This window comes from Pseudorasbora parva, chromosome 17, assembly GCF_024679245.1.
Source record: "Pseudorasbora parva isolate DD20220531a chromosome 17, ASM2467924v1, whole genome shotgun sequence".
Taxonomy (NCBI): domain Eukaryota; kingdom Metazoa; phylum Chordata; class Actinopteri; order Cypriniformes; family Gobionidae; genus Pseudorasbora; species Pseudorasbora parva.
In genome coordinates this window covers 27,124,634-27,147,598 of record NC_090188.1, presented here as the reverse complement: position 1 = coordinate 27,147,598, position 22,965 = coordinate 27,124,634, and the positions used below count along the sequence as shown (strand labels likewise).

The 22,965-nt window shown below is 38.4% G+C and overlaps 1 protein-coding gene across 2 annotated transcripts in view; it reads left to right on the top strand.

Moving 5' to 3' along the window:
- map3k4 (mitogen-activated protein kinase kinase kinase 4) overlaps window positions 1–22,965 on the top strand; it is a 69,966-nt gene that overhangs the window by 35,925 nt on the left and 11,076 nt on the right. The window contains exons 3-19 of one of the 2 annotated variants that reach the window (XM_067422229.1): window positions 167–1,482; window positions 4,376–4,633; window positions 7,764–7,916; window positions 9,205–9,362; window positions 9,532–9,648; window positions 11,419–11,518; window positions 11,607–11,690; window positions 11,769–12,038; window positions 13,186–13,335; window positions 13,727–13,888; window positions 15,247–15,380; window positions 15,928–16,006; window positions 16,088–16,166; window positions 17,248–17,347; window positions 18,556–18,684; window positions 21,862–21,962; window positions 22,048–22,128. In XM_067422229.1, coding sequence (XP_067278330.1) covers window positions 167–1,482; window positions 4,376–4,633; window positions 7,764–7,916; window positions 9,205–9,362; window positions 9,532–9,648; window positions 11,419–11,518; window positions 11,607–11,690; window positions 11,769–12,038; window positions 13,186–13,335; window positions 13,727–13,888; window positions 15,247–15,380; window positions 15,928–16,006; window positions 16,088–16,166; window positions 17,248–17,347; window positions 18,556–18,684; window positions 21,862–21,962; window positions 22,048–22,128 — 3,471 coding nt within the window. The remainder of the gene's footprint in view (window positions 1–166; window positions 1,483–4,375; window positions 4,634–7,763; window positions 7,917–9,204; window positions 9,363–9,531; window positions 9,649–11,418; window positions 11,519–11,606; window positions 11,691–11,768; window positions 12,039–13,185; window positions 13,336–13,726; window positions 13,889–15,246; window positions 15,381–15,927; window positions 16,007–16,087; window positions 16,167–17,247; window positions 17,348–18,555; window positions 18,685–21,861; window positions 21,963–22,047; window positions 22,129–22,965) is intronic. The other variant, XM_067422231.1, reaches the window with a different exon arrangement.

Here is a 22,965-nt window from a genome sequence, read left to right as displayed (position 1 = left end):
GAGCATAATAAATAACTTGGCCCGTTATAGTTTTAGTAATGTACTATTGTATTGCTTATACATAAATAAAAAATGCAGTGCAGAGTAAAAGTAGATATAGAAACAGGATTTATTGTAATACATGGTTTTGTCATCAGTCACCAACTTTCATCTCTTTCATCAACAGAGAAGCCGTGTTCCTCCAACCCGTTGTCTCAACGAGAACGTGAAGGAGCCAGATCAGCCGAACCTCCTGAAGAGCACAGCTACAAGCAGGAAAAGAAGCAGCGCTTCAACCAGCGCTCCAACGAGCGGGACAGCAAGTTCGAGGACTCCTTCATGCTGGATTCGGTATCCAAGTCCAGTACAATTGGCTCCAGAAACATGGATCCCCGCAAGCCCTATCTAAGCCTGGGCATGCTGCCTGTGCGCACCCACCGGCAGACCTCACGCACAGACTGTCCGGCAGACCGTCTCAAGTTTTTTGAGACTCTGCGGCTGCTGCTTAAGCTTACCTCTATGTCATCCAAGAAGAAGGAGAAGGAGCAGCGAGGCCTGGAGAACACTGCCATCATGGGTCAGAACAACGAGGTCATCTGGTTGGAGTTGCAGGCCTGGCATGCTCGCCGTAGCGTCATGGAGCAGGACCTGTACCTTTACACTGCCCGCCAAGCCATACCTGACATCATCAACGAGGTTCTGCACTTCAAAGTGGATTATAGGAGCCTAGCCAGGCTTGAGAGCAGTGTCTCGGTTGAAGAGAGCAACTACTGCCCTGGTGAAACCAACTGCAGGAATGATCCGTTTAGCTTTAGCACCTGTTCCACGTCCTGGGGTGAGATTGACGCCGCCGCTCCGCTTTCTTCACCACTGGAGTGCCGAGAGCACCTGCAAAGGCAGCGAGTAGCTTTCGATCAGGTCAAGCGGGTCATGTCTCTATTGGAGTCAGTGGAGGCTCTGTACCCATCTCTGCAAACCTTGCAGAAGGACTACGAAAAGTATGCAGCTCGGGATTTCCAGGGCAGGGTGCAGGCACTCTGCTTGTGGCTCAATATCACTCAGGACCTGAACCAGAAGCTGCGTGTGATGGGCACTGTGCTGGGCCTCAGGGACCTTTCCCGCATCGGCTGGCCCATCTTTGAGATCCCCTCGCCTCGCTGTTCCCGTGGCAATGAGGATGATGAGGATGAGACAGAGACAGACTCCACGGCTACCTTTACCGCCGACAATGATGGGGAGGAAAGGACCTTGAGTGAGGCGACCAGTGATGGGGAGCAGTCACCCTGCCTCACGCCAAAGTTTTCACGCCTCATGTCAGAGGAGGAGTTTCTCCCACGGGACAATGAGACCTGCTACTGTCCTACTGCCATATACAGGCCGTTTGTGGATAAAGCACTTAAACAGATGGGACTGCGTAAACTGATCCTCAGACTGCACAAGCTGATGGACCGCTCGCTGCAGAGGTCAAGAACTGCTCTGTTGAGTCACATGCCGGCTCAAGAGGTGAGAGAGCAACTGTGGTGCTGCCAGGACATTCGTTTGGCTCTAAATGTGTGGATTATCAGAGAAAATGCGAAACTGTTCCTTTTGGCTTCATGGCAGTTTGGAAAGAATGAGAGAAGTTGTTTTAAAGGATTAGTTCAACCCAAAATGAGAATACTTTCATCATTACCTCACCTTAATTTTGTTCCAGACCTGTATGACTTTTTTGCTTCTGTGGAGCACAAAAGGGCAACTGTACTGGTTGCTCTTTCATCCAGTTGCTATAAATGGGAATAGGAGCTTCAAGTTCCATAAAGGTCAAAAGGTCATTGTAGGGGTGGACGATATACCAGGAGACATGGTAAACCAGTACAAATCTGACCACCGGTAGAGATTTTGGATTATCGTCTCTATCGATTACACTCAAATCATGTTGAGGTGCTTTACCAATTAAACCTTGCCAGTTTAAACCTTCAGTCAATTTTAAACCTTTTTAAGCACAATAAGACGCAAACGGATCTATGTACTTGTGTGCTGTTCTGATAAGGGATGCTAACAATTAATCAACGATCATAGGGGTTTAGTTGCGGTTTCAGCAGAGTTTTATGGAAAGTTAAACATCCTGAATAGCACGTAACTTAGTTCAAGTTCACTTTGCGTCATTTTGTACAGATATAATTTGTAATATTATGTTTATTTAGTATATATCTGATTAATCTCATATAGGATGCGTTTCTTTGAGTTAAAGGGTTAGTTCACCCAAAAATGAAAATGATGTCATTAATGACTCACCTTAATGTCGTTCCACACCTGTAAGACCTCCGTTCATCTTTGGAACATAGTTTAAGATATTTTATATTTAGTCTGAGAGACTTTCTGTCCCTCCATTGAAAATGTATGTACGGTATACTGTCCCTTTCCAGAAAGGTAATAAAAACATCATCAAAGTAGTCCATGTGACATCAGTTGGTTAGTTAGAATTTTTTGAAGCAATGAAAATACATTTTTGTCCAAAAATAACAAAAACTACGACTATTCAGCATTGTTTTCTCTTCAGGGTTTGTTTTCAATCCGCATTCAGGACTGCGCAGTCTCCCTCAGACTATAAACGAAGCTCGTGTGCCCCAGATAACACGTCAGCAGTGTCACTGCGCAGTCGCGAATGTGGATTGAAAACAAAAACTAAAGAGAAGACAATGCTGAATAAAGTCATAGTTTTTGTTATTTTTGTACCAAAATGTACTTTCGATGCTTCAAAAAATTCTAACTAACCAACTGATGATTGATGACACCTATGGACTACTTTATTGATGTTTTTATTACCTTTCTTGAACTGGACAGTATACCGTACACACATTTTCAATGTAGGAACAGAAAGCTCTCAGACTAAATATAAAATATCTTAAACTGTATTCCGAAGATGAATGTCTTACAGGTGTGGAACGACATTAAGGTGAGTCATTAATGACATCAGTTTCATTTTTGAGTGAACTAACCCTTTAAACAACCCGTTATCAAATGGTTTCGGTTTACCAGTATTCATTCAGCGTCCACAGCTCAATCAGTAACGCACTACTAATAATAACTATGATTGCGACTGTCACATTACATAATATTATAATGAGAACACTATTGTTGTAAATCTTGAATTCTTTGGGTTTAGTTGCGGGTTTTCAGCGTGTTGTTGTGGGAAGAGCGTGTCCACATTACAACAGGAGTTACACATTCTGACCAGCACACATCTGAGGCAGTGTTGATGACTCATTGAATTAGTCATTTTATTTGATTTTAAATAAGTAATGTAATAAATGATCACTCACACACGATTAATTTTACAATCCTACTAGCCCTTTATTTAGACTTAAAACCCTTCATTGATTGGGTGAGAAACATTGAGCAGCATTTGCACACCCTGTCAAGCTTTCGACTATAAGTCACTGCTCTAGACACACATTCCATTATTAAGGCTAACGATTAATCAATTACTTTATTGTTAATTTAAACTGACATTATGGTGTTTGACATGTTCTTACAGACACCTGAAGAATGTGCATATAAAGCACACCAAGCACTGAATAGAGTACTTTTTTTGTGATTTACTGTACTTGACTGTCTTGGTGAGTATTAATGTAAACACTTTTGTGCTACGTCTTAAGTGAACATTTGGGATAAAATCAGATGCAAGGCAGTATATTAGTTCTGTGCATTAGTTCTTAAAGTGACATCAGCCTAATATACCAGCTGCCGTCTGTGTCCTGAATATTAAACAAACAACAAAAGATGAGAAATTCACTCACAGGTTTTGACAAAATTACTTTTTGTAGCTTTAATAAGAGTCAGTGTGTATTTCACAGAGATTCATAGAGTGTATGTTTATTTCATATAATGAAGACAATGAAGGGTTTTATTTTTACATTTATTTTATTTCAGTTTTATTAAATTGCATTTAAAATATTTGCATCGAAAAATAACAGTAATGTTATATTTATCAGTTGTATTAAATTACTCATATTGTTATTAGATTTTGATAATATTGCCCACCCCTTATTCAATGATTTCTATGCTGTTTACCCGTACTTTGTCAGTGAGTTGATTTCGAGAACTAAATTTGTGAATTAATAATTTTAACCAGTTTTGTTTTACGGATAACCGTATTCAGTAAAACATATTTATTAACTTAATGTTTCACTCACATGGATAAAAGAAAATCATATGGGTTTGGAACAACATGAGTGAGTTCAAAATTAACTAATTATTTGCATAAACTCTTCCGTTAATGGGATGGATGTCCATGTTCTTTTTCATTTTTTCTTATCAGTATCGCTGTTATTTTTTATGGCCATAACTGAATTTCCATGTCCATATTCCTTCTGTTTCTGTTTTCCATGTCCATGTTCTTCTCTGTTCCTGTTAGTTGTCAGCGGTTCCAGGTTATTCTTTGCAGCACTGTGACTACCTTCCAGAGCTATCTCGTCACGTGTCCGGTCAGGTGGAGGAGGAGACGGGATCGGGACGAGTATCGTGGAAGGAGCTAATGGATATGGACCTGCCCTCATTCCGGCCAGCTTTCTTGGTGCTTTGCCGTGTGCTGCTAAATGTTATTCACGAGTGCCTAAAACTGCGCCTTGAGCAAAGGCCTGCAGGAGAACCGTCCCTGCTCAGCATCAAGCAGGTCAGTACTTACTCACATAGATGCACTGCAGGGCTCGACATTGACGCTTATCCGGGACAAGTGGATTTTTTGAAGGGACAATTGAAAGAGAATTTTACCTGCCCGAGACAAGAGCCTGATTAAAACGGCAATAACTAAAAATAACTAACGAATCACCAAAATGCACGAGTGATTCTGCATTAATTTAGTATATGTGGTGATTGATAGTAGGGATGGATAATATAATGTAATGAACTGAAGGTAACAACACTCTGTTGACACTCGCGCATCTAGAGAAGAAATCAAAACAAAAAAGCGCTCATGCAGAGAAATTGCGATAAACATTTAAAATGTGAAGTTTTTATATTTATAACATATGATAGATACAGTAGTCATTTTTCAGTGTAAATAATTTAATTTGATTGGTAACAGTTCTATAGTATCTTATTTTAATTTAATGTATATATCAAATTTAAGAATATAATTTCAAACCTGAAGCCTAGCCTATATTTAATAAGATTAGGGGGAAAATGCCCTAAAAAATATCACAAATATGCAGATTTAAAATGTCAAAGTTGATTGAACACTGGTGAGAATATTGCTTAAGAATAAGTTATATTTGACACACACACTCACACAAACACAAATCGTAACTTTTTTTCGGACTAGCACTTTTATTCAGCAAATCAATGAAGCATTAAATTGATCAAAACTGACAAAAGACATTTCTAATATTACAAAAGATTTCTATTTCAAATATTTATTTTTAACATTCTTTGATCAAAGAATTCTGAAAATAATTAGGGATGTGTTAAAATTTCATCGGCAGAAAATTGTATTTTTGGTTTTTGTATGAAAGAGACAAACTACCTGAAATATGAACTGAAAATATATGTACCCCACACCTCAGTATTCAGCACTCAGGTTTCACTCTTGCTTTAGCTGTTATCACAGGTAAAGCTCCACTCAATATTCCTCTCTATGCTAGGGGTGTAACAGATCATAGTTCACCGTACAGACCAGGCCCTACGGTTCGGCACGAATGTGTTTTGCGCATTAGTTTAATGATCAATTCAGTACTCGCGCGCTTTTATCTTTGCACACAGCACAGCCGGATGCAGAGGCATGTTTCAGATAGCATGCAAACAGCATCTTTTGCATCTCCATATTCCTATAAACACAGTTTTATCTTAAAGGGTTAGTTCACCCAAAAATTAAATTGATGTTATTAATGACTCATCTGTCATTAATGACTCTAATGTTGTTTCACACCCTTAGACCTCCGTTCAAATTTGGAACACAGTTTAAGATATTTTATATTTAGTCCGAGAGCGTATCTAAGTGTATGCACACTTTATTGTTGCTGTCCAGAAAGGGAATAAAAACATCATCAAAGTAGTCCATCTGTGACATCAGTTAAGCCCCTTTCACACTGCACGTCGGACCCTTCTGTGAGAAGGAACCACGTCCCGGAATTGATTACCGAATTGAACCCGGGTCGGGGACCTAGTAACATTGCGGGGTTCGATCCGGGACGAGCGCTGTGTGAACAAAAGCCAAAACTAATGCCGCAACGTGTACGTAGTAATCGTGCGACTCCTAGAGCTTGTTTTTTCAATAATACAACCCTGCAGTGCCAGAAGAGCTAGTCGGGTGTTTTAAACACAGAGAGTGTTCGTATACAAAAGAAACTAAAATTAAACAAGCAGAAATGTGCGCAAACTTGACACAAGTCGAGACCACGGAGCTCCTTACTATCCGCACTGAAGCTGAGATCGCTCGCCATTATACGTCACATCCGGATGTCACGTGTCAACTCAATCCGGGACCGTTACGGGTTATGCCGCGTCGCATTATCCGTGTATTCGCCAGAATCGCATTGTGAAAGGGGCTTTAGTTAGTTAGAATCTCTTGAAGCTTAAGAAAATAGTTTGGTCCAAAAATAACAAAAACGACGGCTTTATTCTGCATTGTCTTCTTTTCCGTGTTTGTTTTCAAACCTCAAATAAAGATTCAAACGGTCATAAATCAATGTATTGATTCATGATTTGGATTGCGTGTCAAACTGCTGAAATCACGTGACATTGGCGATCCGAATCATGAATCAGTCCGCTGATTGATTAGTCTTAGTGACAGCAATGTATAAATACCTACTGCTAAATCATTAATGTTAATAAAACAAAAGCACACAGCTTTAACAAATATTAATATGTATTTAATTTACACAGTGAACACTATAGTGTTATTCTACATTTAGACCCAATTATAATACATTACATTTAGACCTCACATTATTTGTAACTGTTATACTGTATTTTATCTATGATTGTTATTAGTATATTTTATCTAAACCCCTCAAATTCAGTATAATTGAAATCATTATATTTAATTAAAAAAATCTAATGTTATTACAATTATACAAAAATAAGCTAATTTAAAATAAATAAATAATTTTTAAAAACACATTTGCGGTTTTTGGCCAGGGGCATGGGTTTCGGCCCAGGATTTTAATTTTGGTGCATCTCTAAAAATAATAAATTGTGATTCCCTCAAATACTAAGCAGCACAACTGTTTTCAACATGGATAAGAATTAAGAAATGTTTCTTGAGCAGCAAATAAGACTTCTAAAAGTTAATGCAACTCTGAAAACAATGACCTCAGCTTTGCCAAATTCATCTTTGCCATCAAAAAAGTAAATTAAAATTTAAAATGATTTTCTATTTAAATAGAAAAGGGTTATTATATGCGCGTTTGTGTATACATATGCGTGTGTTTGTTATTCATTGACAAGGCTATTGATTTTGGAACTACCACTACTGGCCTATGAGACATGGTTATCAACCAATACATCTGGCAGTGTCAACATATGAGTCTATCAATAACATTATTGTTTATATATGTGCATTACTTTTTTGTTTGCTTAGTTGTGAAGATAATTGATAGTGTTTTTTGTTGTAGACTTGAATTTAATGATAATGATCACTTATGGCTGTTTTGATCTGTGATGCTTTTGGGACATTATGCCTTACTCTCTTCGAGAAGCATAAATTCTTAAAAGCTATCCACACATTCAGCATGACTAAATTAAATCCCATTAAATGATTCCTAGGGGCTACAACAATGGCTGAGTTGTGTGTTTGTGTATTGTAGTTGGTGCGTGAGTGTAAAGAGGTTCTTAAAGGAGGGCTCCTGATGAAACAGTACTACCAGTTCATGCTGAGAGGCGTCGTCACTGACCCCCAGGGGCTGCAGACTAACGCCAACATCGACGAGTTTGAGGAAGATCTCCATAAAATGCTAGAGGTGGGATTTGGACTGTAATGATGTTATCTTATTAATCAACTTTTTTGTGCAATTACGTTTACATTCCAAGTGACTGATTCATAGAGAAAGTGAATTTAGCTATGCTAAATTCCATATGAAATAATGCACCAGAGTTCAGGTGAAATATGAACCAGATTCTTCATAATGGCGTGAGTTTGATATAAACATGCCTGATTGCCTGTACTCGTCACACAAGAGGATATTACAGATAGTAAAATTGTTAACATTACTGTTTTCTGTGTTTGATGGGTGCTAATCTGTACCAGGGATTATTTATTATGTGTTAAAATAAGGAAAAACTTTTAAGTGATTTGATGGCTGTCAAAAGAAAATGTGATCTTTGGCCCAATTCTATTTTATGCTCCTTGAAACAAAGTGGCAAGACGTAGGGGTGAAAATATTCCCCCTAAGAAATGATACACCACTACTATACCATTACACATCATCAATACCAGTTGTTGCCTTGGTGACGCAAGAGTTTAGAGATGATAAGTGATTTAAATATAGTGACTGTGTTATGAAGAATGACCAGATGTTCTTTGAATGGTATTATTAAATTGTGTTCAGATCACTCAAATAGCACGTTTACGTCAAGCTACAGATAAACTGGCAGCTAGGCGATGCACAAGTGATCGATCCCGAGTGAAGACATCACTACATGCATTCTAGCAGCATTCTAGGTAGTCTGTGTATGCAGGGAAATTTCTCAAAATCTTAGTTTGAAGGGCTATCTGGCCCTTCCCCTTACCCCTACCACTATGGCTAAAAGAGAATTTGAGATCTTGAGTCTCTACCCCTTCACGTGAATTTACACAATGAAGGGGTAGGGGAAATGGAAGGTCTGAGGGGTAGAAATGGTAGAAATTGGGCCCAAGTCTAATTATTTAAATTGTGTTGCACTTTATGTTGATAGGCCATGTTAGACATTCCACTAACTATTAGGAACTTTGCAACTACATATCAACTTTTTCTGAGAGCTGACATGTAGTTGCCAAGCAAAGTTGCTTATAGTCAGTAGAATGTCTGTTGGGGGTGTTAGCAGACATTAAGCAGACAGTCTACCAGTACTCTGAGAGTTATTTAACATGCAGTTACAAAGTTACTGATAGTTAGTAGAATGTTTAAATGTAATGTCTAAAGTTGACTATTGAAGTAAAGTGTTACCTAAAAATGTTGTTCAGAAGAATCCAGCAACATCTCCATCATGAACAGCAATGATCTGAGATGAGCTTTATATAGAAAGACCTCTGTGTGCCTGTGCATGCAGGTGTACTTTGACTATATGCGCAGCTGGATCCAGATGTTACAGCAGCTGCCTCAAGCCTCCCACAGCCTGAAGAACCTGCTGGAGGAGGAGTGGAACTTCACCAAAGTCATCACTCCATACATCCGGGGTGGAGAAGCCCAGTCTGGGAAACTCTTTTGGTTAGTCTTTTCTCTTGCTTGCAATTACATTCTCACTGGAGTGTTTAAAAAATAGCATTGCTATGGTATTAACTTTATTGATTATTAAATTATTGTTGGAATTTAGATGTAAATCAACAGCCATATCATAAAGTACACAAAGGCGTTATTGTATGTTTGTATTTTTCAGTGATATTGCTGGCATGCTGCTAAAATCCACTGGAGACTTTCTGGACGCTGGCCTTCAGAAGAGTGGCAATGAGTTCTGGGAGTGTGCAGATGATAGCACTGCTTCAGATGAAATCCGGTGTGTATGAGAAAACACTTAAACACAGCATTAGACTAAACAAAGCCTGTGGAACATGCTCAGTGTCTGTTCATCAAATCTGATGAAACATTTTTATTTTAATCAGTTGAACATGGTTGGGTTATAGGGAGAAGCAATAGATGGAATTATGTTGGTGGCACTAATGTCAAACACTTTACCTTTCAAATATAAAAGCTATACACTCCCATCAGTTAGGGTTGGAAGAACTGTTGCCAAATATATAATGCTAGAAACATAATAATCACTGCAATAATGATCCAATCATAGACCTGTGACTTTTTTTGTTCCCCTGGCATTGTTATATATATATTTGTAATATATATATATTTATTAGATCAGATGTGCTCCAACAGTAGTCACATTAAAATCCATACTCAAAAACACATATGTTTAGCTGTATATTTACTGAAGGAGCACTATTTGTACATCTGATATATCTGATTTGCTCTTTATCTATGTATCATCATTTTATTATTTTACTTCTTTTTATAACTGCTTGAACATAACCTTGTTTTTATTTTTGGTTACAAATTTATTTTATTTTTGGTTAGTGCTGTCTGTCCAGAACAGTTGAGAATTGGGCAGTGAGACGGTGCGCTTATGTACACTCTCAAATGTGAGTGTGGAAAACCAGATCCGTTGATGCAGGCTGGTGTATTGCCGAAAGCCTATATAGGCAGACAGTGGGCAATAATTCCACTGCATTAAGGGCTTGGAGGACTCCACTCCAAGGGTCGGAGAGACACTGGAAGCCATCAGAGGCAGAAGGTGTCGGAAAAACTCCTCCCTATTGAAAGGCAGGAGATCACTAGAGCCCCTTTCACACTGCGATTCCGGCAAATACACGGATAATGCGACCCGGCATTTGTTCCCGGGCCGCTAGATTTGGTCCATTCACACTGCCAGCGAAATACCGTAATATGTGCACTTTCACACACAATCCGTTACGGTCCCGGGTCGAGTTGACACGTGACATCCGGATGTGACGTATAATGGCGAGCGATCTCAGCTTCAGCGCGGATAGTAAGGAGCTCCATGGTCTCGACTTGTGTCCAGTTTGCGCACATTTCTGCTTGTTTAATTTTAGTTTTTTTTTTGTATACGAACACTCTCTGCGTTTAAAACACAGACTAGCTCTTCTGGCACTGCAGGGTTGTATTATTGAAAAAACAAGCTCTAGGAGTCGCACGATAACTACGTACACGTTGCGGCATTAGTTTCGGCTTTTGTTCACACAGCGCTCGTCCCGGGTCAAATACCGCAATATTACTAGGTCCCCGACTCGAATCGAATTCGGTAATCAATCCCGGGACGTGGTTGCTTTCACACAGAAGGCGACCCGGCAATGTTCCGGGAAATATTGCGGGTCCGACGTGCAGTGTGAAAGGGGCTTAGGAAGCCGGGCTTCTTCTAATGTATCTTACAAACCAAAAATCTCTGAATTTTCTGTCAGACAGAGGTGCCCTGAATTTAGGCAGGAATAGTATTTTAGACTTAAGTTAAATATTATTTTTATTTCTTATACAGGTTTTTTTATTTATTTCTTATGCATATTGTGATTTATTCTCTCACCATTTTAATACCTTATATATATATAAGGTATTAAAGATATCTATATCATCCAAAAAGGACATGATTAGTCGTAATTTACATTTTAAAAAAATCTATTGAAAGGCCTAGTATGTATAGTTTATCCCAATAATATATTAAAATAAATTGAATGTATCCGTTTTTTTTCTTTCCCTGCAGGCGTTCAGTGATCGAAACAAGTCGATCGCTCAAAGAGCTCTTCCATGAAGCCAGGGAGAGAGCGTCTAAAGCGCTGGGCTTTGCTAAGATGCTGCGCAAGGTGAGTTCACCAGCAGTTTCACCTGTCTTTAAACTGTGGTATTTCACTGTGATGGACAGTTTTAACATTCTGCTTTACTCCCACTCAGGATCTTGAGATTGCTGCAGAATTTACCCTAACCAGTGGAGTGCCCTCTCTCCTCCAAGCTCTGAAGGCCAAGAATTACGTCAAAGTAATTACATGTTTCTCGATGTTAATGATATGCTGTTATTGACGGATTCTAAATCATTTTGTATTTCTTTTTGCTTAGGTCCAAATTCCAGGACTGGAAGAGCTCCAGGTGTTTGTCCCTAGTGATCTGATGGAGCAGCGGCTGGTCATCTTGCAGCTTTTAAATGCAGCAGCCGGAAAGGACTGTTCAAAAGAGCCAGATGAGATCCCAGAAGAGGAGGCCTACCTGCTCATGAGCAAGCACGGATTCGGGGACCCGGCCACCGATGGCGCCTGGGCTGAGTGGGATGGCACCGTGCTCAAACTGGTACCTCAGATGGAGACTGTGGACACGTTATGTTCCATGAGGGTAAGGCCTGTTTAATATGCATTATATGTAATATTTAGATATGGTCCTTTTTAATGTACAGTTGTGGTCAGAATTATTGGCACCCCTGGCAAATATAATAAAAGATAGCTGTAAAAATAAAAATAAATCTGCATTGTTCATCCTTTTGATCTATCTTCAAAAAATGGCAAAAAAACCAACCTTTCATTGAAGTTGAATGGAAAGTTGGGGAAAAATCACATTATGAAATAAATGTTTTTCTCAAAACACATTGACCATAATTTCTGCCGTCTCTAGACTAGGGTGATAAATTGAGAAATCAACTTTTCCTTGAGCCTTTGATATATAAAAGTTAATTGTGATATAAGAATATCCTGTATGTTTCGGAGCTAAAAAATTCCTTGTTAGTTAAAGAAAAGCTTTTATTGACACCAGGCCCAGCAAACCTTCGATCTCAGAAATATTTTGACCCTTGACGTCATCTTATGCTAAAACGCTGCCTTAACAATAAATATGAACGCTTGCTTCTGTAGCCCCGCCCACCAATTTGTGGCGCTCCAAGGAAATGTAGGCAAGCAGAATATAGGTATTTCTAAAACACACGCAGTGCCATCGCGTAACTGCAGTTAAAATCTATGCTCAGAATTGATCCAGAATTGTTGGACAGAGGATCTTTTCTCCCACCCCTATTTAATAGTATTACCAACACAATATTAGATTGATTAAACACTAACTATTCTTTCCTGTAGGCCAGGGCATACATACTGGGGCGTTTTTGCCCTGATATCTTAAAATTTAGGGGGAATTTTAACAGCATTCTATAAGCTTCATCACACAGTGAATTGTTGCCCCTACTTCATCAATCAACAGCATGAAATGTTTTATCATGGGGCAGGGTAGGTGTGTTAAATGCAGTTATTTTGATGCATCTTTTTTTTCTTCCTATAATTTTTATTAAATTAACGCATTAAATCGACAGCCCTGATAAATATATAATTTAAATACAAAAAATCCAAAAGCAGAATAACAAATTAAAAAGGGCTTGGTTGTAATTATAAAATACATGTATTTTATGTATGTATTTTTAATCTGTCTTTGGAGAAGAGAACAATATCTTCTCAGTTTAACTGTTGACTTCAGCATCTAATATGTCATAAATGATTCCTAGGTGGACAATCTCTTGCTAGTTGTGATGCAGTCGGCCCACCTGATGACACAACGCAAAGCTTTTCAGCAATCAATGGAAGAAATTCTAACCCTCAGCCGAGAGCAGACGTCCAGCCAGCCGCTTATCGTCTGCGCCCTGGAACAACTCAAGGTGATGCAGACCAACCCCAGAAAAACAAACTGTATTTTGTGGTCCCAATTTGTGTTTTCTGACATATCAGCAGATGTATACTTGTTTTCTGACTATCATTGGCGTTTTTGGAGACCCACTTTCATATCACATCATCCAGGAGTTTCAGTCTGTGTCACCTGCTGATGCTTATGTAGCAAACAAATGGACTGTGCACTTGAATCTTCTCACACAATACCAATACACATGGAAATCCCGGGTTTAAGGAGCACAGAGACTTTCGGTTTTGCTCCATAGACACGAATTACGTTATGTGATATGAAAACTCATAACTATGCATCAGCAAACCGGATGTTTGCAAAGCAAATTTGGTTTGAGCTGCTCTTTTAAATAACTTTTTCTGTCCTTTCAGAATGAGGCTCTCCAGCTGTGCATCAAGATCAACACTGCGATCGACCGTGTGGAATACATGTTCATGTCAGAGTTTGAGGCTGAGGTGGAGGAGACGGAGAAGGCCACATTGCAGCAGTATTACAGAGAGGCCATGATTCAGGGTTATAACTTTGCTTTTGAGGTCAGAGTCCATTGTTTATATTTTTATTTGAAATGCTCCACAGCATCTTCATAAAAAATCACCATGCAATCAAAATTGACTTTTTTTTAAATTATTCATTTGCTCTACATAATCTTTAATCAAAAACGCTCGCCATCCAGATGTCACGTGTCAACTCGATCCGAGACCGTTATGGGTTGTTGTGTGTGTGAGCGCACATATTACGGTATTTCGCTGGCAGTGTGAATGGACCAAATCTAGCGGCCCGGGAACAAATGCCGGGTCACATTATCCGTGTATTTGCCGGAATCGCAGTGTGAAAGGGGCTCAGGTAGCCTCCACTCACAAAACACATCATCGCTGTTTGAATGGTCTATTCCTGATGGACAAATCAACTCCCACCCTACATTTTTCCTCTCTTTCACTCAGATATATACATCACAATAAGAAAAGAGGATCATAATTTTCATTTTATGAACACTGTAATTAGCTTACAAATTTATTAGACAGTTTCCTTCCCTCCGTTTTAAGGCAGTTAAAAAGCGCTAGTAGTGAGGTGGTGGTGGTATAGCCTAATGGTTAAACATCTTGATGGGTTTCTTACTTCCTTAATTTCCTTAAGTGCTGTCTTTTTATCAGTGTTCAACAACAGAGGACTAAAGGAAGTTCAGGGAGGGGGAGGGGGGGGGACCCTCAAAGCTACAGTGTCTTTTATGAAAACTACTAAAATTTTAAAGGGCTCATGAACTGGCTTTAAAAAAAAATTATACTGTTGTTTGAGGTCAACTTATGACGTTCACATGGTTTTACATTCAAAAACAATGTTTTTATTGGGCACATTGAAGACTTGGAAGTAAACACCCGCTGCTATGATTAGATAAAAGTTTTTCATTTTATAATGAGCTTCGGCTTCTCAGTCATTACATGTGAGGAATTGTTTTGAAAACTTTCAATGTGGAGAAACAGCAATCAGAATGATTCGTCCCACAGGGTTTGCAAAATGCCTTTATCAAACAAACATCTCTCATCCACCTGCAATTAATTGGAATGTTATTTTTTTTATGACTTGGCCGGCCCGATTGGTGGATATAACCGCGAACCGTGCATAACTTACACATGTGCATGTATTTCACAATTTTAAGTAAGGATTTGCATTCTGAGATCTATTGTTTTCTGGACTTGGTGTCAATAAAAGGTTTTCTTTGACTAACAGGGAAGTTTTCAGCTCTGAAACTGACAGGATATTCTTATATTACCATGACCTTTTATATATCAAAAGCACAAGGGAAAGTTGATTACTCAATTCATGACCCCTTTTAAGGTTTTTCTTTAAAGAGTCCATCAGTTCTTGGAAAAAACACTTTTTTTGTATCCTGCAGTACCATAAAGAGGTTGTTCGGCTGATGTCTGGAGAGTTCAGACGACGAATAGGGGAGCGCTACATCGCTTTTGCCCGCAAGTGGATGAACTTTGTCCTCACAAAATGTGAAAGTGGAAGAGGCACTCGTCCAAGGTTAGTAGGTTCTGTTACAAAAACAAGTAGGGCTGTCATGCAGTCTTCTTCCTACATCATTAGCTGGATTTTGATACGTCTGTCATTGAACTCTTAACTTGGAGTCGACTCAGTTGAGCCTAGAAAAAAAATAGCACACACGAATATGGAGTAACATTTCTAGCAGACTGATATTTTTTTTATGCTTCACTTTGTTTTCCATCTTAGCATGAGTTTTTGAGTTTGTTGCAATGCATTATGGGATTGCATTTTCTGTAAATGATACATGCAATGTTTCCTTAGAATTTGGCAGAAATAGTTAGCCTTAGCCTGCTTTATGCTGCCTACCTTTTCGAACACCCTTTGCTTAGGAAGTGTGTCTATGTTGTCTTAAAATGCTGCATCTGTAGAAAGCTCACTTGGTTTTGGAGCAGAGCCAGTGTTTCATCACACAGAGATGCAAATGTTCAAAGTAAACATTTCCAACTCATAAATTATATTTCCACCTTGTTCTTTGTAGCATGCTTACAGGTGTTATTTTAAGTTATATTTGATTTTTATTCTCTAGGTGGGCGACACAGGGCTTTGATTTTCTTCAAGCGATTGAGGCTGCATTTATATCAGCCTTGCCAGAAGATGACTTTCTGGTGAGATATCTGGGTCTTGCTGTTTTAATATCGGTTTTGGATTGCAATTGAGTCTAGGATCATTAATATTTTGTCTTTTAGAGTCTGCAAGCTCTGATGAATGAATGTATCGGGCATGTTATTGGCAAACCGCACAGTCCAGTCAGCAGTATGTATTTTGGTAAGTGTTCTCTTTCCCTGCAGTGTTGAAGGAATCTGTTACTGCTGTCAGTGTCTGTAATTTATACTCTCTGTTGGCGAGTATATTAAACGGTTTCAATTGCCAGTTGGCCGGTAGCATTATGAATTATAACAATGCAATGTTGTGAGAACATGAACAAACGTGATTGAAGCTCGGGACAGATGGCAGGCCAGTGCTACATTGTTACGAAGGCGCAAAAGGAAAGTTTCTCGCTGTTTTGTTTTTCAGACAATGCACAAATACTGAATTGAGCTCTTTCACATTGTCTTGCTCTTAAACAGACTAGTCGACTTTAAGGCCGGTGACACTACAAGCGTGGCATGAGTGTTCTGGCTGCGTAGCATGTCCGTTTTTAGGGAGTCCGTGTCCGACTCCCATGTTAACAGGTTAGAGCTTGCACACTGCCTGCGTGACACGCAGCTTGAGCTACGGCGAAAACGTGTGCATGCTAGGAATAGAACAACGCCTATTTTTCACGTGTCACGCAAACGTGTTGGAAGCGCAAAATAGAATAGAAAAAGACATTTGTATAATTTTGACTCGAATACATATTAATTAATTACATATTAATGTTTAAAAGTCTGTAGGTTAACATAAATGCAGATATAGGCCTAATTGTAATTTAAAAAAAAACATAATTATCGATTTTGAAATATACTCTGCTACTTCATATCTATCTGATTTAGAAGGAGCAGAAATCTGTGAGAAATATGACCCAAAGACAAATTAACTTATAAGCTGTTATATAGGAGCAATAGCCTTGTGACGCAGGGCTGTGTCATGTGCCATACCTGTGCACAAGGCAACCTGTGTTCGAGTCTCAACTCGAGTTTCCGGCTTATTTGTTCATTAATGACGTCATCAGCTACTAGTCGCCGTCGGTGGCTGTAATCGCATTAATGTATACTTTAAAAAATCTGAAGTTGTTCAACCCCCAGAACAGATCATATTCAGGTACCTGTATTCTTTTAGGAATAAATATATTGCATATCTTGATCATTGTATGTGTTTTTCTTGTATAACAAAATGATCATGACATCTGATGTAACTCTTTCATCAGGCCCAAGAAACAGCCCTCGACCTGTCAAAGTCCCCCGTTGCCATAGTGATCCTCCAAACCCATACCTCTTCATCCCTTCATCTCATGCTGAGGGCTTCAGGTAAGTTATTTTCTGGGTCTTCACCATTAGCACATCTAGTAAATCTAGTGGCATTATAATGCTTGTGAATATGTACAACCCTTGCATGTCCTTTAGTTTTGTTTTTTTTAAACTGGAGGAGGGCTTAATTAATCGACCCCTGGTTTCACAGACAAGGCTTAAGCCTAGTCCCAGGCTAAAATGGATGTTTAAGCCGTTTGTCTGAAAACATCTTGCACTGCCATTTCTTAAAGTATGTCAGAGCCATTGTTTTGTCTCAAGATGCACACCAGTAATGATTGTTTCCAAAGCATGTTTATTTAAGCTAGTTAAAGGTCCCGTTCTTCGCGTGTTTTCGAAGCTTTGATTATGTTTACAGTGTGCAATATAACATGAGTTCATGTTTCGTGTGTAAAAACACAGTATTTTTCACACAATTTACTTATCTGTACAGCGCTGTTTCCTCTGTCCTAAAAACGGCCTGATGATTTCCTTGTTCTATGAAGTCCCTCCTTCAGAAACACATAACGAGTTCTGATTGGGTCAGCGCTTCCCGTGTTGTGATAGGACAGCAGCTTAGCGCACTTTGCCCGGAAAGGTCCCGCCTCTTACCATAACGGGGAGATGCAAGCGCTGAATGCGCGCTCTTCTCCACGTGGGAGAGCAACAAGACCACTCCCCCTATTTTTGCGTGTACTTGTCGGCGGAGGGTTAGTCAACAAACGGTTCTAGTGACGTCATTCCTGCAAGGAAGTGCAGAGGTGTAGTCCAAACCGGCCGTTCGCTGTAGGCTTTGAAAGGGAACTTCTGTTAAATAAAATATCTCGCTTGGCATTGAACTTTGAGCTTTATAATTTTACAGGTATTATTTATGCTCTAACAGCAACATTACACACTAACTAAAGTTTGAAAGATGGAATCGCGAAGAACGGGACCTTTAAATGTCCTCATTGAACTAAGGACTAATCCTGGCTTAATCTAAGCCCTATCTGTGAAACCTGGGCTGCATCACTCTTCTATTAATGCTGTAGTTTGTATTGATGCTTTAACCTCAATCTGTGCCGCAACATAGAGCTTCATTTGGGTGTGCGTTGTGTTGTGTGTTTTGTCTGTATGCCGACATTGGAACGTGTGTAAAGCTCTGCCTTATTTAATAATAAACGCTTTCACACATGCTCGCACCATCCAAAGCAGAATGCTGAGGCCATCAGTCTGTTTTTCCACCACAGCTCTCGGAGTCTCCCGTGTGATCTGCGTACCCAGTTGTGTCCCCCAGGTCCCCGCCCCACCCCTCCATTACCCCCAGGGGAACACGGCCACGCCACCAAATCGCCCGGCGGCGTGCCCAATGACATCAGGTAGTCAGGACCACCCGTTCTCAACCCAAAACGGAGCTCTGCAATTTCAACATCTTAAGCATTGCATCCTTGTCAGAACAGCATCTCTCGTGGGTTTTGGGTTCATACGTAAATTGGCAAAAATCGGAATGTGTTATGAATGTTTTAAGTCAACAAGATGATGATGGGTACCAGAAAATCTTGGAACAGGCATCTCCTTTTGTAAAATATTCTGGTTTCTTACCCAAGTCCACGAGAAAAGCATACACCTTCTGAGTAATGCTGTTTTCAGCCTGGATGTTATTATAATGAAGGGGTTATATAATCAATAATACAATTTCTTACAACAACAAAAAAAAAAATCACAATTTTTACAACAACTCAATATAGAAAGTTTTTTTTTTATCATCATCAAAAGGAAACAATATATGCCTATTAGGTTATCAGAACAATTACATGTGATATTTAATGAGTAAATGTCATAGATTATTATTATTAAAAAACTAGAGGAAACGACATTAAGAGTAATGTTTGCTCTGTGATTTGTGGGAATGTTCGCTAAACATTTTGCTGTATGTAGCATGGTTAATAGTTATCTAAAACCATACAAAAACATTGTAACTTAAAATAAAATAAACATTAAATTAAATTAGATTAAATTCTGGTTGTCAAGGCAGTATTTCTAACTTGCACTAAAATAACAAACTAAAATTGACAAAAAAAACACTTATTGACGAAACCAGTTACTAAAACATACTAAACTTAATGTTAATTAATTGTTTAATTCTACATATTATTAAAAAACTATAATAGCATCTCAATTATTTTAAAATAACATTGGTACCTACTGTTCTGCATATGCTTCTGAAGGATCCCAATGAAATTGGTATATAGAAATAAAGTTTACTTTAGTACGGAGTTGGTTTGTGATGTCACAATTTAAAACAGCCGTTACGTTATTGCAGCACAAAATATATTAGACACAATGAACCCACGTCATGCACGCGTGCAGCAAAACGCACAACTATATTTCAGCTCGTATGGAAATGGAGCAAAAAGCATGGCAATAAATGACCCGTTTAGTTCACTTGAGGATCAAAGAAAGGTGAAAATTGTTGTGAAAGACTGAATTATTACACAACAAACATCTTTAAAATGAATGATAACAAATGTAAAAGAATAATGAAAAAAGTATATGACCCCTATTTGAAAACATTTAAGAACAGGAAAGTGATGTGGTGCTCCTTCTCAAACTCCTTGCCAGCCAGTTTGGATGTATAATCAACCTACAGTAATCGTCTGGGTTTCACATTGCTGTGCACTTCAATACTGTATAAGCCCTTAGCAGATGATTTGCTTTAATGACAAATGTTTAGTGAACCATGACCTTTGCAACTTTCACAGTGTCCAGCGCTTCCATATTAATAGCCTTTGTTGAACCATGCATTAGAATGCATCATTGGCTTTAACACCCTCTCCCGCTGCCATCAGTGGCATTGTTAAAACAAAAATACACATTGATTTAAATGTATGAACTACATTTCAGAGTTCTGTTTAAGGATCAACTTACCTCTAGTTCAGGACTTTGTCCAACTACCATAATCCATTGTGCCTTTCATCCTTCTCATTATAAAAGCAAAAAATATTACAGTAGCTAAGTTTACATGGACATTCAATTGAAATGAAATTCTGATTGATCAATTCGAGCATAGTTTAACATACACTCTAATAAAGTAATGAGGTTGATGTGTGTCTGTCACTTTAGATCGGCATGCACACACAGCACAAATATACAGTTTCCTGATGTTTTTGCATACTAACCATCTTCCTTTTCTTTTTAAAACAAAACAGATTCTATGTCTGGTCCTAATTAGGTGACATGAGCACATGAAGCTTTGTGTGTACATTTGCAGAACTTTTCGATTTCGGTTTTAAATCCGATCAAGTTACAATCTCCTATTGAATGGATTAGAAATGGTTACATGTGACTTTTTTGTTTTGATTTGTTCTATTAGACCCATTACAAATGATTTATTAGGGTTTATGTAAACACAGCTAGTGATTCTACCACAGTTAAGCAGTGTCATTTGACACAACTCTCTCATCACTATGGAAAAAATAACTAATAAATACCTGCAGCGACCGATATTATAAATATTATTTAACACAGCAATCATTTCTTTAAGATAATAATCACAATATACAACTAATATAGTTCATTAGCTTAACTGTCAAGCATCATTAAACAGCATTAGCGTGAAGAACGATAGCTATAAATATAGCGATAACTAGCACCCACACCAGCGGACGATATCATTCTGTTTATTGTAAGCACGGTGCAGTTTTGTCGTCTGCCTGTTTAAATGCTTGTACTCTTTAAAGCAGGATGGATTTTGATTGGCTGTAAATGTTTTTAGCGTTCATCAGCTGGATAAAAATGGTTCTGAAAGTGAGTCCGATGATATTGTTTGTCTTTATAGTTGTCATGTGGACTCTTAGTAAATATGTTTTTATATTTAGAAGGATTTTTAGAACTATATCTTTATCATTATAGTTATCGTCCTTGGCGTGAATGTGCCTTTATAGCTTGGCGGCAGAACCTGATTTCACCAAGTGTGAACAACTTGTGTTCCTGGATCAATGTTTTTTCGTATCCTGAAAGAATATTCAAATCAACCAATCAGATTTAAGTTTAAAGTTTATGTCAAGTTTAGGCTTACAACTAGGTGCTTCTACATACATTTAATTCAACTATCGTTTCCCTCTGATATAAGGGAAAACATATGGGTAGGGATAGGTTTAGGGTTAGGGATATGGTTAGGATTCCATTTTCAAATGGGAATGTTGTTCCAGGATCAATAAAATATGTTGACCCAGGAACGTGTCTAATCAAGGCGTGCAGCTTGATGCTTGACAGATAACTTGTTTGTGAAGTTAAATGTTAAAATCAGAGGCAGAGGTTGTTGTATATGGTTTGAAAGAGGTTAACGCTGCTTATTGTGACACTAACACTGCTTCGCTTTAATAGAGCTGGCTTTCCCATTCACGCTTAAGCATGCTCATCATATCTCACATGCATATCATATCTTACATGTTTCATTTGACTTATTTGGTTGCGTGCAATACGTCTCAGCTGGTTTCTTTTCTGAATGAAGACTATATGACTATATGTAAATTTTGACTCTTTTTGCCACATAGGGGGTCCAGTGTAAATGAGAATGACCGACTGTCATCTGTAGCGGCAGAGCTGCATTTTAAATCCCTCAGTCGCCACTCCAGCCCAACAGAGGAGAGAGAAGGTGTTGATGCATTTCTTGACTTTGTGTAAAAAAAGTCTGATGCTTAATAAACACATTTTGTAAGTTTTTCCTCTTGTATCTCCAGAGCCTTCGTATCCTAAAGGAGACCCCACCAGTACGGCCCGCCGCAGCTGGGAGCTCCGCAACTTCATCAGCCAGTCAAAAGGTAGAACACGTGAAAAAAGAAATGATGATGATGAGTCTATGTAATGCAAGATGATAGACTAAAGTAGGGCTGGGTGAAATAGATGAAATATATGTTTGTTTGTTTTTTCATCTTCTGAAAATATTCTGTAGGTTTCTATATTCATGTATTTGCTCTGAAATTAGTCATTATTGTTTTTATAATATGTAATTTAAGAACATTTAAGAATTTAAGAATTATATTTAAATTATATTTAATTATTGTAATTTAAATGTACCAATACAACAATAAATATTTACCTACATAAAAGTTTGGAGTCAGTAAGATTTTTGTTTTTTTTTAATAAATAATTATTATTCAGCAAGTATGCATCGACTTGATCACATTTTGGCAGTAAAATAATTTGTTTTCAATATATTCAATATTTTTCTTTTGACTTTCTATTCATCAAAGAATCCTGAAAAAGATTTATTGTGGCTTCCACAAAAATATTAAGCTGCACAACATTGTTTTCAATGTTGATAATAATAAGAAATGTTACTTGAGCTCTAATGTGACATTTCATGTAACATTGAAGACTGGAGTAATGATGGTGAAAATTCAGTTTTGATCACAGGAATAAATTACATTTTAGACAATATTCATACATTTAAATATATGTAAGAATATTTCAGAAAGCGTTGTATATTTTGCTCTGTTGAGTTCTTACTTACTATCCCAAATGTTTCCAACTATTTGTACATTGTGAGAAAATTGCTATTTTAACCAAGGACCTCGGACATCTGAGGGAGTTACCTATCAATTGTCATATCTGCATTACCCTCGGTTTACCCTCAGGTGCTGAGCGAACGCACAGAG